The sequence below is a fragment of the Mustela lutreola genome, chromosome 1 (assembly GCF_030435805.1).
Source record: "Mustela lutreola isolate mMusLut2 chromosome 1, mMusLut2.pri, whole genome shotgun sequence".
NCBI lineage: Eukaryota > Metazoa > Chordata > Mammalia > Carnivora > Mustelidae > Mustela > Mustela lutreola.
The window spans coordinates 261,632,741-261,645,746 of NC_081290.1; the positions used below are offsets into that span (position 1 = coordinate 261,632,741).

General features: G+C 54.5%; 1 protein-coding gene across 1 annotated transcript in view; it reads right to left on the reverse strand.

Moving 5' to 3' along the window:
- The window catches only part of ABTB2 (ankyrin repeat and BTB domain containing 2), a 177,798-nt gene that overhangs the window by 36,524 nt on the left and 128,268 nt on the right, over nucleotides 1-13,006 (reverse strand). The window contains exons 2-3 of the mRNA XM_059139493.1: nucleotides 9,877-10,023; nucleotides 3,597-3,810 (exon numbers count right to left, since the gene is read on the reverse strand). Coding sequence (XP_058995476.1) covers nucleotides 3,597-3,810; nucleotides 9,877-10,023 — 361 coding nt within the window. The remainder of the gene's footprint in view (nucleotides 1-3,596; nucleotides 3,811-9,876; nucleotides 10,024-13,006) is intronic.

Sequence of the window (13,006 nt, forward strand, 5' to 3'; positions counted from 1 at the left end):
GTTTGAGGACCAGGGCTAAGCATCTGGGCACGGCAGAGGGCGAGGGCTGTGAGGTTGGAGAGACCTGGTTCAAATCCCTGCCCGGCCACTTAGCAGCTGGGTGCCCCCTCCAGCCTTGAGCCCTCGTTGGTAAAACGGAGGTCATTCCAGCACCTACCCTGCTTATTCGTGGGGCACAAAAGAAACACAAGTAGGCGGAAAGGCCTTTTCGAAGGAAGAGCTGGCTACCTTCTGTGTGTTCTCTCACCTCATCCTCCCTGCTTTCCAGGTGGGGCATCTGGAACGTGGAGGGGCCTGTGTGGGAGGTTGGACCAGAGTCAAGGCCTCACCCCAAAGCCTGGGCTCCAGTGCCCAACTGTCCCTCGCAAAGCCGCCCCCCTACCCACCGCGGCTCCTCCTGTTTCTGCCGCTCCCTCCTCCCAGCACCTCCCCTCCCGCACCCCGAGCAGGAGGCTCCGGGGAGACGGCCCCTCCCGGGAGATACTAAAGCCCGGACTGAGCAGGGCCAAGGCAGCACGTGACTCAGCAGGGAGGCCATGAGGAGCTTCACAGAGAGGGAGGAACGCCTGTCCCAGCCTTTAGCAGCAGGAAAGGGGTCACAGAGTGCCCCGTGGGAAGGAGGAAGGGCCATTTCCTCCAAGCAGAAATCTCTGAGCAGAGACGTGAATGACACCATCAATGTTACCGTGTGGCCAAACCCAAGCCACCACACTGGGCTCCTCAGCCCCTGTGAGCAAGGCAGTGGAAGACCCCTATATCCCCGCAGACCTTGAAGACCACAGGCCCCGAGCCACCCAATCCCTGAACCAGAGGCCTCTGGGACCCCGTTCGGCCATCATACTGGAAATCAGAGGCTCTGGATTCTGGCTGGGTGGACTTGGTCCCCTCACTCCTCATGTGGGACAGAGGCAGGAACTTCGAGAGTCAATAAAGTGGGGGTACAGGGGATGGAAAGAGACAGACAGCCCTCCCCAGACTCACAAAAGCAAAGCCCTGTCGCCCTAGAGCCAATTCTGGCCATTAGTGTGCACGGAGAGGAGGTTTCCCCAGAGCTCTGGCGAGGATGCCAGCATGGCGGTGCCATGAGGAGATGTGTGGCATTGCCTGCCATGGAACGAGAGCTTGGTGGCCCCAGGAAGGGGCAGCCAGGCTCGCTGGGGCCTGCCCCATCCAACGGAGTCCAAGCATGGCAGGATCCAAGCAGCCAGGAGCCAGGCCACCACACAGCTGTGAGGCTGTCTGCCAGCCTGGGTATTTTTAGGGTGTCCTCCTTTTCGTGCCCAAATCTGAAATGTCTGGATACTTTTTTCCTAATGGTGGTTCCAATTCCCCATGTATCTAATACTCATTTGAATGATTCATGGAAAAATGCCTTAGCTACCAATTCTTTTGTGCCACAGACAGTGTGGATTTTAAATAATGAGATATCTGCGCGCGCGCGCACACACACACACACACACACACACACACACGTATAGTAGCTGAGCTACTACAATTGCGTCCAGACAACAACCCAAGTCATGCAGAAACTCTGCGGCTGTGCGTTAGAGCACTGGGGGTGGGGAGTTCTCCCAGGAGGAAAGCCAGAGGGCAGCCACAGAGACAGCCAAGGGGTTCTGGGCGTCACGGCTGCAGAGGAGCCCCTCCCTGGCCTGCCCCATGGCCCCATGGCCAATGGCCATGGTCACCACCAGAGGGCCAAGAGGCCTAGGCCACAGCAGTGGACCCAAAGAAGGTTTGTCATCTTCTCCCAGCCACCTGTGCTTGGGTGACGAGGGTGTCGTCTAGCCCCCTGGGGACCTCACCAAACAACCAGCGAGTCCTCCCCACCCCTCACATGTTTTCCTTGCCCTTTCTTCTTCCCAGCCCACTCTGGAAACCACAACAATTTCTGCACAAAGCAGAAACAGCTGCGACTTAGGGCCTCTGCTCCTGTTCCCCCTTCCTGCCGGGTGCTTCCTTCAGGAAGCCTCCACCCGCTGCCTTCTTGCTCGGGGTCAGGCCCGGAGTGACTTACCTGGGCCCTGCATTCACCCTCCATCCCCAAGACAGTGACGATCTAATAATGACACTGGTCATAATCACAGCAGTGGTATCCTTTACTGGGAGCCTACTATATGTGTGTCCCTGGGCCACCGCTGCTTCATGCCTCTTGTCACACACACAGTCGTTCGTGTATAGTGGTTGTGAGCAGAGCCTCTGTGGTCTTGGCAAGTCACCAAACCTCTCTCTGCCTCCACTTCTTCATCTGTCCACTGGGGCCGTGAAGCCCATGCGTTTCCTGAGGGCATACTCAAGAGCACACAGCTGGCAAGCACTCAGCACGGTGCCCAGCACCTCCTAAGTGCTCGGGAAGTATTGATTGTCACGATTCAACCCTTACAATGGCTTCACTGCCACTGTTTACAGCAGAGGAGGCTGAAGCTCAGGGAGGCCTGAAACTTTGCACAAAGTTCTCAGGGTCCATGAGCGCTGTTTGTGCCCAGCCTGGGCCACTGCATTCTCAACCTGCAATGTTGGCCATAGGTCCACAGGATATCCCCTATTTCCATGATGGCGGTTTTGAACGAGCTGGGACGCATCACACCTTTGTTTTTTGTGACTGTGGGGGCACCAGAGAAGTGGGCCTGGCTGCGGAGCAGGAGTGAGGACCACAAAGTTGATGAGATCCGACGCCTCTCCAAGGCAGCAGCCTGATGGGGTGGGGCTCCTTCCTCCTCCATGTGGCACAGAGCACTCCCCTGCCTGGGCAGTCTCCCTCTCTAGGGACTGCTGAGCAGGGGAATGCGTGCCGACCGTGCTTTCTCGTTCAAGGGCAAGTCTTTCCCGGGACCTTTACGCACCCAACCCTTGAGCCCCTGGACAGACCCTGCCAGGTAGCCATCTGGCCCACCAGGTGAGGATTATGCCAGCACATATGATGTTCTGGGTGAATCAGAAAAAAGCATCCTCTCCAGGAAGACAAATGTTATAAGCCAGCCCTGTGAGTAAGACTAGACAAGGCAACGAGACAAGGCAACCTGGTCTTCAGGCGGACATGACTCCGTGTTTGTCTCCCACTCGTGCCCCTCACTGGGTCCCCTTGTGCAGTGTAAAACCTTTACATCTGTGCTTCGCAGCCCTGTTGCCAGCCAGGAAGAGAGAGCAGCAGGCCTGGGTCCTGCGACTCTTCAACCACAAACTTACCAGAGGCACGATGCTCTCATCTGTGACTTGAATGGCTGGGGCAGGGCAAGCCTTAGGTCCCTTCCAACAGTGGGAACGTTGGCCTCACCCTGATCACAGGGCTGCCCTTGACAGGGGGTCTGTTCCCAGCCAGATACTGTCCTTAGTGCTTTTCCTCAAAGCTCTCACTCACCCACTAGCACTTTTCCAGGCAGCTGTGAATACCTGTGTTTATAAAGGGGTGCCTGAATGCCAGCGAGTCCAGGAAGAGAGTGTTAGAGCAGGAACATCCGAGACACAAGCCACAATCCATTCTGAGCCTCGACGACCCCAGGCCGCCCCCACCTGGGGGGAAGGGCATGACTGTAGGCCAGGGCCGGGCCCGTGTGGGCCACAGTCCACCCACGGAGCAGCCCCGGCAGGACCCTTACCGTTCGTTGTTCAGGGCCATCCTCGGGGGGTCCAGGTTGGGGTTCTCCATGGACTCCATCTGTGGACAGCGCAGGAAGTAGTAGAGCGTGTGGAGGGCGTCGGGGGACCAGGTGATGGGCTGGGGTGGCTGGCGGGCCTGGCGGGCGGGGCTGGAGCCCGGGCATAGCGGCCGGCGGCCCTGCATGTGGTGCATGGCGCGGGATACCAGGTCACCTGCGGGGAGGGTGGCGGGGGTTGGGGGGAAAAAAGAAGTCTGAGGTCACCACCCCTATGCTTCCAAGGCTCCTCGTGGCTGCAGAGAAGCGGCTCCCCTGCAGTGGTGCCTAATTACTGTTTACCCCAGAGCCGGCAGGCGGAGGTGGGAACCGTCACCTAGATAGGCAACAGCCATTTCGGTTTCCTTTCCCTGCCAGTCTCGCCCGAACTGCCGAGCCCCAGACTTGGCAGGGCCGGTCTGCTTCAGAACTTATGCTAATGTGGTTTCTCTTTCGACATCCTCCTCTCTCCACCACCCAGTGGGCCTTTCCCCAGCTCTTTGACGGAGGGAGTCCTGGCCTCTGACACGCAGCGCCCCCGGGTGCGGTGGCCCTCCCTCGTGCCATCCTGCACCAAGGCCAGGTGCTTTTGCTGGACAGGGCCCTCCATCTCCAATACATCAGGTTAGGTGACAGCGGCCACTGGCCCTGAGGGCTCACTGTGTGCCGAGTGTGCGGTTTCCCAGAAACGGGCTTCCATTCGATCCTTTTATAATAGTAACACTGGGGCCCAGTATTATCCCCATTTTACAGGTGAAGAAATGGAGGCTTATCTGGAAAACAAATCCTTAACTGACTCCCTGCATTTCCCCAGTCACAGGGAGGCCACGGTGCAAAGAGCTTAACCAGCCAAAGTCCTGTGCCTAGTAAATGGTAGGGTCTAGATCTGTAGCAGGCCTCTTTGACTCCAAAGTCCATGAACTGAACTGTGACCCAGGCCTGACCCACTAACGTCTGTGGGGTCCTCGGGTCCCCATATCCTGCACGGGGTTAGTGCCTAAGTCAAGTCTTTTGAATATCCTAGTGGCCTGGGACAGGAAACGTCCCGTCATTGTGTGAAGCCACAATGCTGAGACAGGATGGGCCGCACAGCCCCCTGCACCTGCGCGCCCCTGCCCCCTTCCATTCTCTTTGGGCCTGAGAACTGACGGGGGCCTTGACCGGGGACCAGCTCCCCCCCAACATGTGGCAGTTCCTTAGAGATGTTCCCTTCCAGAGAAAGCTTCTGGACAAGGCTGGCCCTAAGTCGAGAGAAACAGGCAGGTTTTCCTCTGATGAAGATCATTCGGGGAGTGGCAGAACCAGCTCATTTATTCAATTAACCTTTGTGATTTGGCCTCCGTGAGTCTGGTTCTCTGCTCCACAGAGTCCCCAGCACCCTGCACGGGGTCTGCTGCCTGACGGGCGCCCCCCAGACATTTACAAAATCAAGAAATCTCCTCACACAATCATTTCACTTTAAAATACAGCTTCTGGGGGCACTTGGGTGATTCAGTGGGTTAAGCCTCTGCCTTCAGCTCATGTCATGATCCCAGGGTCCTGGGATTGAGCCCCACATCGGGCTCTCTGCTCAGCAGAGAACCTGCCTCTCTGCCTACTTGTGATCTCTGTCTGTCAAATAAATAAATAAAATCTTAAAATAAAATAAAATAAAATACAGCTTCTGGTGGGGCTCAACTTGAGTCCATTAGTGGCCAGGTTCTCCTAGGAGAGCCTCAGCGACGGTGTCTGGCTTCCAAGCAGGGAAAATGACACCCCTGGAACTGGAGATCTCTACTGGGAAAGAGACCTCCACATCTCCCTCCCCTTCCTCTCTCCACACCTGACTCTGCTCGTCCCTGAGATTGTAGCCCAGCTGGGGGGTACCTCGTGACTTACGGACACCTGGCTCCCATCCCCAAGACTGATTTAATTGGTCTGGGCAGGACCCGGGCATCCTCTTTTGTAGATGTTCCTGCGGTGAATCTCGTGTCCAGTGAGGTTATCGACTCGCCAGGTTAACGGACGAGAGCCCAGATTCCAGAGTCAGACACGCCTGGCTTCCAGTCAGGGCTCTGCTATTTCCAGTGAGGGGCCTTACAGAAGTTTCTCATCAGTGCCTCCCTTTCCTCATCTGTACAATGAGATCTACCTATCTAACCTCAGAATCGTGAGGATTCAAATAAATAATAAATGTGAGGCACTTAACATCATGCTTGGCACAGAGTACTTGTACAGATGAATTACACCATTATCATTGCTGTCCTAGGACTATTACTCCTCTATCCTCCAGGCCGCCTGCTGCAGGGCTCTCCCTTCCAGGGTTCTTTTCCATGCAGTCAAGCCTTACCCCACATTTCCCACCACAGGCAGGACGGGAGGAGTCTGAGCCCGGAGTCTGAGCCCGGAGATGCCAGGTCCCACCCCGCCCTCGGGCTCCCGGGTGGCAGAAACTGCTGTGGACAATCGCCAGGCTGACCCGCCCGCTAGCAGCTAGTTGTGCGGCTAAGTTGGCTGCCACCAGCTGAAACCTGGCTTCCATTTCTCCAGGTCAAAATGGCATAACTTTTGGCAGCATCATAGGACCACAAGGAGGAGAAGTGAGAGAGTCCCCGATAGCATCATCAAAGAGAGACCTTGTGGCAACACTTCAAAGGCTTGACAAGGTAGAAGCCATTATCGTTAATTATGTTTATGATCGTTTTATTGTTCTTGGTGTAGAACCCTTTTGGCAGCACATTTCCAGCCAGAATCAAGGAATAAATGGAAGGGACCCTGAAGCATTCCCTGAAAGGAAGGCGGGTACAGAGAGAGGCCTTCCAAAGATTTGGGCCAGGGAAGGGGGGTGGGGACCACAAAGGAGGCAGAATGGCCGCTGGAGAGGCAAGTCCCCAGCCTCTCGGCTCCGAGCTCTGGGTCCAGCTGCGTGCCGTTGGTCTCTCAGATCAAGAAGCAGATGCCCGCAGATAACTATGAGGAGGCACCGAAAACTCACACTGCTCGGCAGCCCCCCTTACGGCCAAAGCCAACCCCTCGCCCTAGGTGTCCTCCCCAGGGGAGACCTTCCTCCCTGCTTCCTCATATCTTCTAGGCTCGAGAGATGGGAAAAATAGACTAGATCTCATCTAATCTCCACAGCCTCCCCGTGGGGGAGATATTTCCATTTTACAAACAAGGAAACAGGCTCGGAGAAGTTAAAGGACTTGTCCCGGCTGTACTAGTAAGTTAACCAGTCGGGACTCAGCCCGGGGACCCTGAATCCCAAACGTATGCTCTGGGTCATGGCTCCGTGAGTGTGTGGTCTGGGCCCTGGGACAGGGCTGCAAACTGTTTGTTACTGTTTGTCGCGGGGTCACAGCAAGCTAATTTTAGAAACTGAGAGCGACCTTTAGAAGAGTCTCATGGCGATTTGACAGAGTGATCTTTTGTCTCATCATTTTTAAAAAACTGGCTTGTGTGTTGTGTCTTTGGTTTCATGTTTCCTGACATATGTTTTCTGTTCTATTTTTACAAAGGTTTCAGTCTGCAACAGGGTCATAGCACAGAATCCGGGCCCGTCACCCCAGCTGCCTGGCGATGCCGTGGCCCGGACTGGCCTGCACTCTTGCTTTCGTGCATGTGGGCGCCCAGAGCCGCTCCAGAAATGTCCTCGTACTTGAGAATCCGCTGATCCTAAGCGGGATGAAACCTAAGCCTGAAGCCCAGAAACGCCCACAAGGCACGGGAAAGTAAGCTGGCGCTGCTGGCTGATCAGGAGAGCCCCGGGGAGAGGCACCGTGGGCTTCTCATCTGTCCAACCCTCATTATGAGCCATCAAATAAAAACAGCAGGCAAGAGTCTGCAAGGTGACTCTGCCTTTAAGATGAGGCCTCTGCCGTCTGGCTCCCTTTACAAAGAAATGCTTAGTCTTGTTTATCTCATATTCCCTCCCATTTACCTTTGCACGGGGAGAAAGGAAGAGGGAAAAATACAAGTGCCTACATTCTCTGTGCAGTTGGGCCCAAGACAAGAGAGAAACTTCCAGGCAGGCTGGTCCTGGCTGGGTGCAGGGAGTTAATGCATGTTAAACCCACGGTAAACTTTTCGGTACAAGGAGCTCAGTGCCAAGTATCAGTGGCCTCATTAAGGTCTTTAGTCTCAGAGAGAAAATCTCCACTACCTGCCTCCACCTCTGTCTCCTCCCTCTCTCACTGTGGGTTAGCAAAAACCCTGGTTTCAGGGTGGGGAGGTGGGGCAACGTGGCTTGTGACCAGCCTCTTTGGTCGCCTGTGAAAAGATGCGAGAGAGGAATGCTTCTTCCCTTTGCCCCAAGGATCCACTGGGCCAGGATGTGGACTCACCCTAGGTGGGTTTTAGGAGGCAAACACTGGACAATACAGAACTCATTTCTTTACACACACACAGCATCAGGTACATTCTAATCATGGGAATACAATACAGCAGGAATAAAACAGAAAGTCTAGTCTCATGAAGCTGACATTCTAGTCAAGGGAGAGAGATGAAAGACCATTTACAAGTGAATCCATGATACATTTTAAATGGTCACTGTCCTTTGAATGAACTAAAGTTGTAAGGAGGGAGACTGAGGAATGAGAATGGGGACTCATCTACACAGGGGATGCTCAGGGAAGGCCTAATAAGGTATCATTTGGGCAGAGGCTTGAAGAACATGAGATGAAGGACCAACATAGTTGGGTATGTGGAGGAAATGGTCACAGACAGAGGGGAAAGCCAGTGCAAAGGCCCTGGGGAGGGAGGATCCTGGCCAGGACGCCAGGGTGGCGGGAGCACAGTCCATAAGAGAGACGGAGTAGGTGATGAAGCCAAATCATATACTGGATTTGGGGGGGACATGGTGAGAATTGGGGATTTCAATGAGTGAGCTGGGAAGCCATGGGAGGGTGGAGGGAACACTGAGCAGATGAGTGACTCAATGTAATTTGTGTTGACATGGCCCTAGATTAGGCTGAGTTGATAGAAGTGGAGGTGGCCAAAGGGGCAAACTAAAACTTGGGATGTTTTTAGAAGGTAGAACCAATAGGGGCTGAACGATGACCAACCCTTCCCTTAAGGAAAGTTTCTGAATGGCTCTCCCTTTGCCTGGTTGTACACTATCCTGGGCACAGAGGCCGCCATGGTAAAAGGCAAAGGACCAGGCTCCAATCCTGATGTCAGCTATTAGAGATGCTGGTGTCTGGGCTGCTGGCCACATCTAGGAAGCTCACAGCCCCAGGCTAGTAGAAGGGTGGCCACTTGAGCCAGACATACCTAAGCCCACTTCCTACAGGGTGCTGGGGCAGCCGTGCACTAGCCCTGACTTCTGTGATGCCCCCAGGAGACCGGGCTGGAAGTCCTGCCTTCTCATCCAGCCCTAGGATGAAGCTGCTCTGTGATCTTGAACCAGGCACTTTCTTTCCTGCTCTGGGAAGGGGGAGGAAGGGGGAGGGGAAGAAGGATGGAGGGAAGGTGCTGTGTCCTGAAGAAGCAAAGTGGCTGCCATTCGCCATGCAGAAAGCTCCAGGACATCACAGACATGCGGAAGGGCTTGAGCAGAGTGAGACTGCACCTGTTTCCATACCACGAGTTCCGACCCCTGTGTAGTGTCTCCGCCCACCACTGGCCAGTCTCACGGGGCTGCCAGGCAGAACTAAGGAGGAGGAGTATGCGGTCTGATTTCTTAAACAACTGGGACAATGAGCAAGAGGTTGGGAGATGCACGCAATTCCCTGCCTAGCACTTTCCTTTAAGAGAAGCAGCTGCCAAACAGGAATGACCCAGTCTGATGGGTTTCCAGCTGTGTTCCGCAGGGCCTGAGGTCCCAGGGGAGGCCCAGGTGGCCCTGCCGTGGCTGTAGCACCCCAGCACAACTAACGTCAGCCAGAAGAGCTCTGCTTTGATCTCTCGTTTTCTACACTGAGATTTCCAGGGGTGCTTTAAGAACAAGTAGCAGGTGTAACTGCAGAGCGCGGCGGGCCGGGTGGGGGAAATGAATGAATGACTCGGGTTGGCTATAGCATGCTGACCTGCATGACGATGCAAGCTCCCCCTGACCGCTGCCCTGCAGGAAGGGGGCGCAGACGCACTGGGGCGTCTGAGGGCCAGACTTATGTCCATGCTTATGGGCCACCCATTTGCAACCTCTGGCCTAGAAGGACCTGGCTTTCAGAGGCAGCATGAAGGAGGAGGAGGAGGCCGGAATCCAGAAGGGGAGCTCTTCCCTGACTTCCCCCTTAGAGCCAGCTAGACCAGGATGCACCGCACTTACTCAGCTCTGATATGCTCCCCACGCAGGTGGCCAGGAGGGACTGCTCCAGCGTCCGGAGCTCCAGCTGCGCGTAGGCATCGGCTCGCTCGTCGTGGCTCAGGGACCCACCGTTGTAAGGACTGAAGTACGCGGGGAGGGAGAGGACACCTGTGTGGAAATGGGTAGACAGGTAAGTTCAGGAGGGAAGCAAGGGTCCACAGGCCCAGCCCTGCAGCTTCTGGTAGAGCGGGGGTCGGTGGGGGGGGGGGTTGGTGAGGCAAATGTCAAAGCTGCACTTGAGGGCATCTGAGTCCTACAGAAGCCAGAAGGGGGAGCAGTCCCCTTGGAGAGGTGGTTTCTGGGAGCTGCATGAGGAACTGGGCTGCCCGAGCTCCTAGGCTATAAAAGAATGCATTCACTCATTCACTTCCTCATTCACTGAATACTGAGTGTCTCCTCGGCCCAGGCCTTGCGCAACATTCAGGACACTAGGGGACAAAGAGACCTGGCTTTGCCTTCATGGACCTCAGAAGCTGTGAATGTCCACCGTGCCCATCCAAAGGGTGGGACCCCCCACACCCCGAGTCCTCTCACTGCCTCATGCTGCTTCCGTTCCCACTTCTGCCAAGAAACGGATGAGGACCGACCACAGAGAAAGGGACACGGTCTTCTCTGCTCCAAGAAGGGGATGCGTCCCAGGCACTGGCCAAGTCCAATTAACGTTTTTCATTAGCACTTCAGTGCTAGAGGGACAGAGCTGTCAGAATCAATCCCAGAGGGTGACAGCCTGTAAATTTCTCCAGCTCAATGTGGCTTCTTAGAAAGCACCAGAAAAGCAAAATCGGACCGGCTTAAAATTACATGTTGGTTCTTAAGAGCCCGTGGCCACAGAGATTCCCAGCCTTCGGCAACTGCTGTTTCTTCGGTCAATGCGTCTTTGTCTGACACCCCCATGAACTTATTATTATTATTATTATTATTATTTATTTATTTATTTAAAGAAAAACACCCACAGGAATTTAATCGGTCACTTTTGGGAAGACCTCTTAAAATTCCTTGAGATCGCTGGAGAGCCCCTGGGATGTGGCCAGATGCAGGGTAGAATCGCCTAACCTGCGCACAGAACTGTAATGAGGAAGGCGACCGCCAGGGACAGAGCCTTGGAGGTGGGATGTTCGGGTTCCTGATCCTGGCTCTGTCACTTAACCAGCCATGCGATCTTGGGCCAGTGACTTCCCTTCTCTGTGCCTTGGGTTCCTTGTGCACTAGCTAAGGAGAAAGCAAGCACCTGGCTCATGGTGTAGCTGTGAGGACTAACTGGGCTGTGGGCATCCGTGCCTGCATCAGCTGCGTTAACAAGGAAGGGCTCTGTCAGGAGCCTTCATCTCCATCACGAGCTTACTCTTTCTACAAGGTTGGCACTGCTGTCTCCAATTTAGATACTGAGGGACTGATGTTCAGAGAGTTTGAGTCACTTGTTCAACTTAGTGACAGAGCCAGGAGCTGAATCTGGATGTGATGGGCTCGCAAATGGGTACACGTCTCCCCCATCTTGCAAGCACACATCCGAGGAGCACCCCGCTGAGGCCATCCCAGTGCATGGGCTGATATTGCGCATTACCGCTGCGCAGTTCACCCAAGGAGTCCCCCACTGCATCCCACGGGGCAAACACACACAACAGTCGTCCTCTTTCCCAGACGCTGGCAGTGTTCTCTGACCGCTCTGCTGACAGTCCGCCCTGCTGTCCTTGCCCGGCCTCCCCCTGACCCCGCCTCCGCCGTGCTGCCTCACTGCCCCCCTCCCACCGAATCCCATCACCCCTCCTGTGTGGCGGTGGCCCCTCCTATCACATCTGGTGCTGACATGGTGAGGCAGGGCATCAAAGCACTGTTTCCAGTGGGAGAAGGAGGAAAGCATGGTGGGGATCCTCCTGCCCCCCAGCCCTGTGCCCCGAGGCAGAAACTCTCCCTGATGGCTGAGTACCCAAGCACATTAGGAAGAGCTGACTCTGAGCATTAAAACAAGTAAAACAAAAGAGAATTCGGTCCCCCCAACACACACACACACACACACACACACACGCATGCACGCACGCACACACGTTCCAACCCATAACACGAACATTTGGGAGAGTTTCCACACATCCATGGGTCCTGTGCAGGCTCTGCTCCCCCTCCCTTCTTCATTATTAATCTGCAGAAACAACACTGGGGACATGTGGATCAAATTTACAGTGCTTAGGGCAAGGGAATAGGAAATTCAGCTGATTTGTCAAAGGATTCCCAGAGAGAAATATTATGTCAATGGATCCAGTAACAGGAGCCGGCAAGTCCATTAATAATAGTTCCCATTTTCCTAGTCATCGCCCACCATAGGGGCTTTCACTTAATATTGTGGCAAAAGTAATTACGAACCTATTATTAATAATATTAATGGATGGCATCATAGCTTTTGCATAGTGCCTCTTGTTTTTAAGAGACATTCAGCATTGAGCAACATGTTCTCCCAGCGTGAGAGGCAGGGCACTCACTGTCAGTAACGGCCACGGCCGGCTATCACTGAGGGCTTCTCGTGTGCTGGCCTCTGTAATAATCCCCCAAACAGCAGGATGCACTCTGCGCCCATCTCGCAGATGGGGAAACCAAGGCCGCCAGAAGACTCGTCCAAGGTTAATGATGGGCAGACACTACTGGGTCTAGAATTTCAATCTCTTGGCTCCCAAAATGCTGAAAGGAAATGATGCCCTGACTGCGGCCACCTCATCCTTTAAATGGCCCCAGGAGATTTGCAAGAAGAGGGGTTCCGTTCTGTGTGAGCCTGGGGTTTGACAGGAGGAAAGAGAAACTACGACATAGAAACGGGACTTTCCTTTTAATGGGTCCCCAGGCACTTCTTGCCAAGGATCCCTGGAGGTCTCCCGTGGAAGTCTGCAGACAGAAGCTGTCCCCTTATTCCCTTGATCTTTCCAGAATGTAGTTCTACAACTTGGGTTCCACATGTGCCCCTACGAAAGCCTTTTTTTATGTCAATCTGAAATTCACAGAAGCTGTTCCTCAGCAGCTCTCACTGGAGATGGGAAATCTTTACGTCCTCTCCACACCTCCTTCCTTGTCCCACACGCACTCCCAGTCTTATGACAAGGCCTGTCCA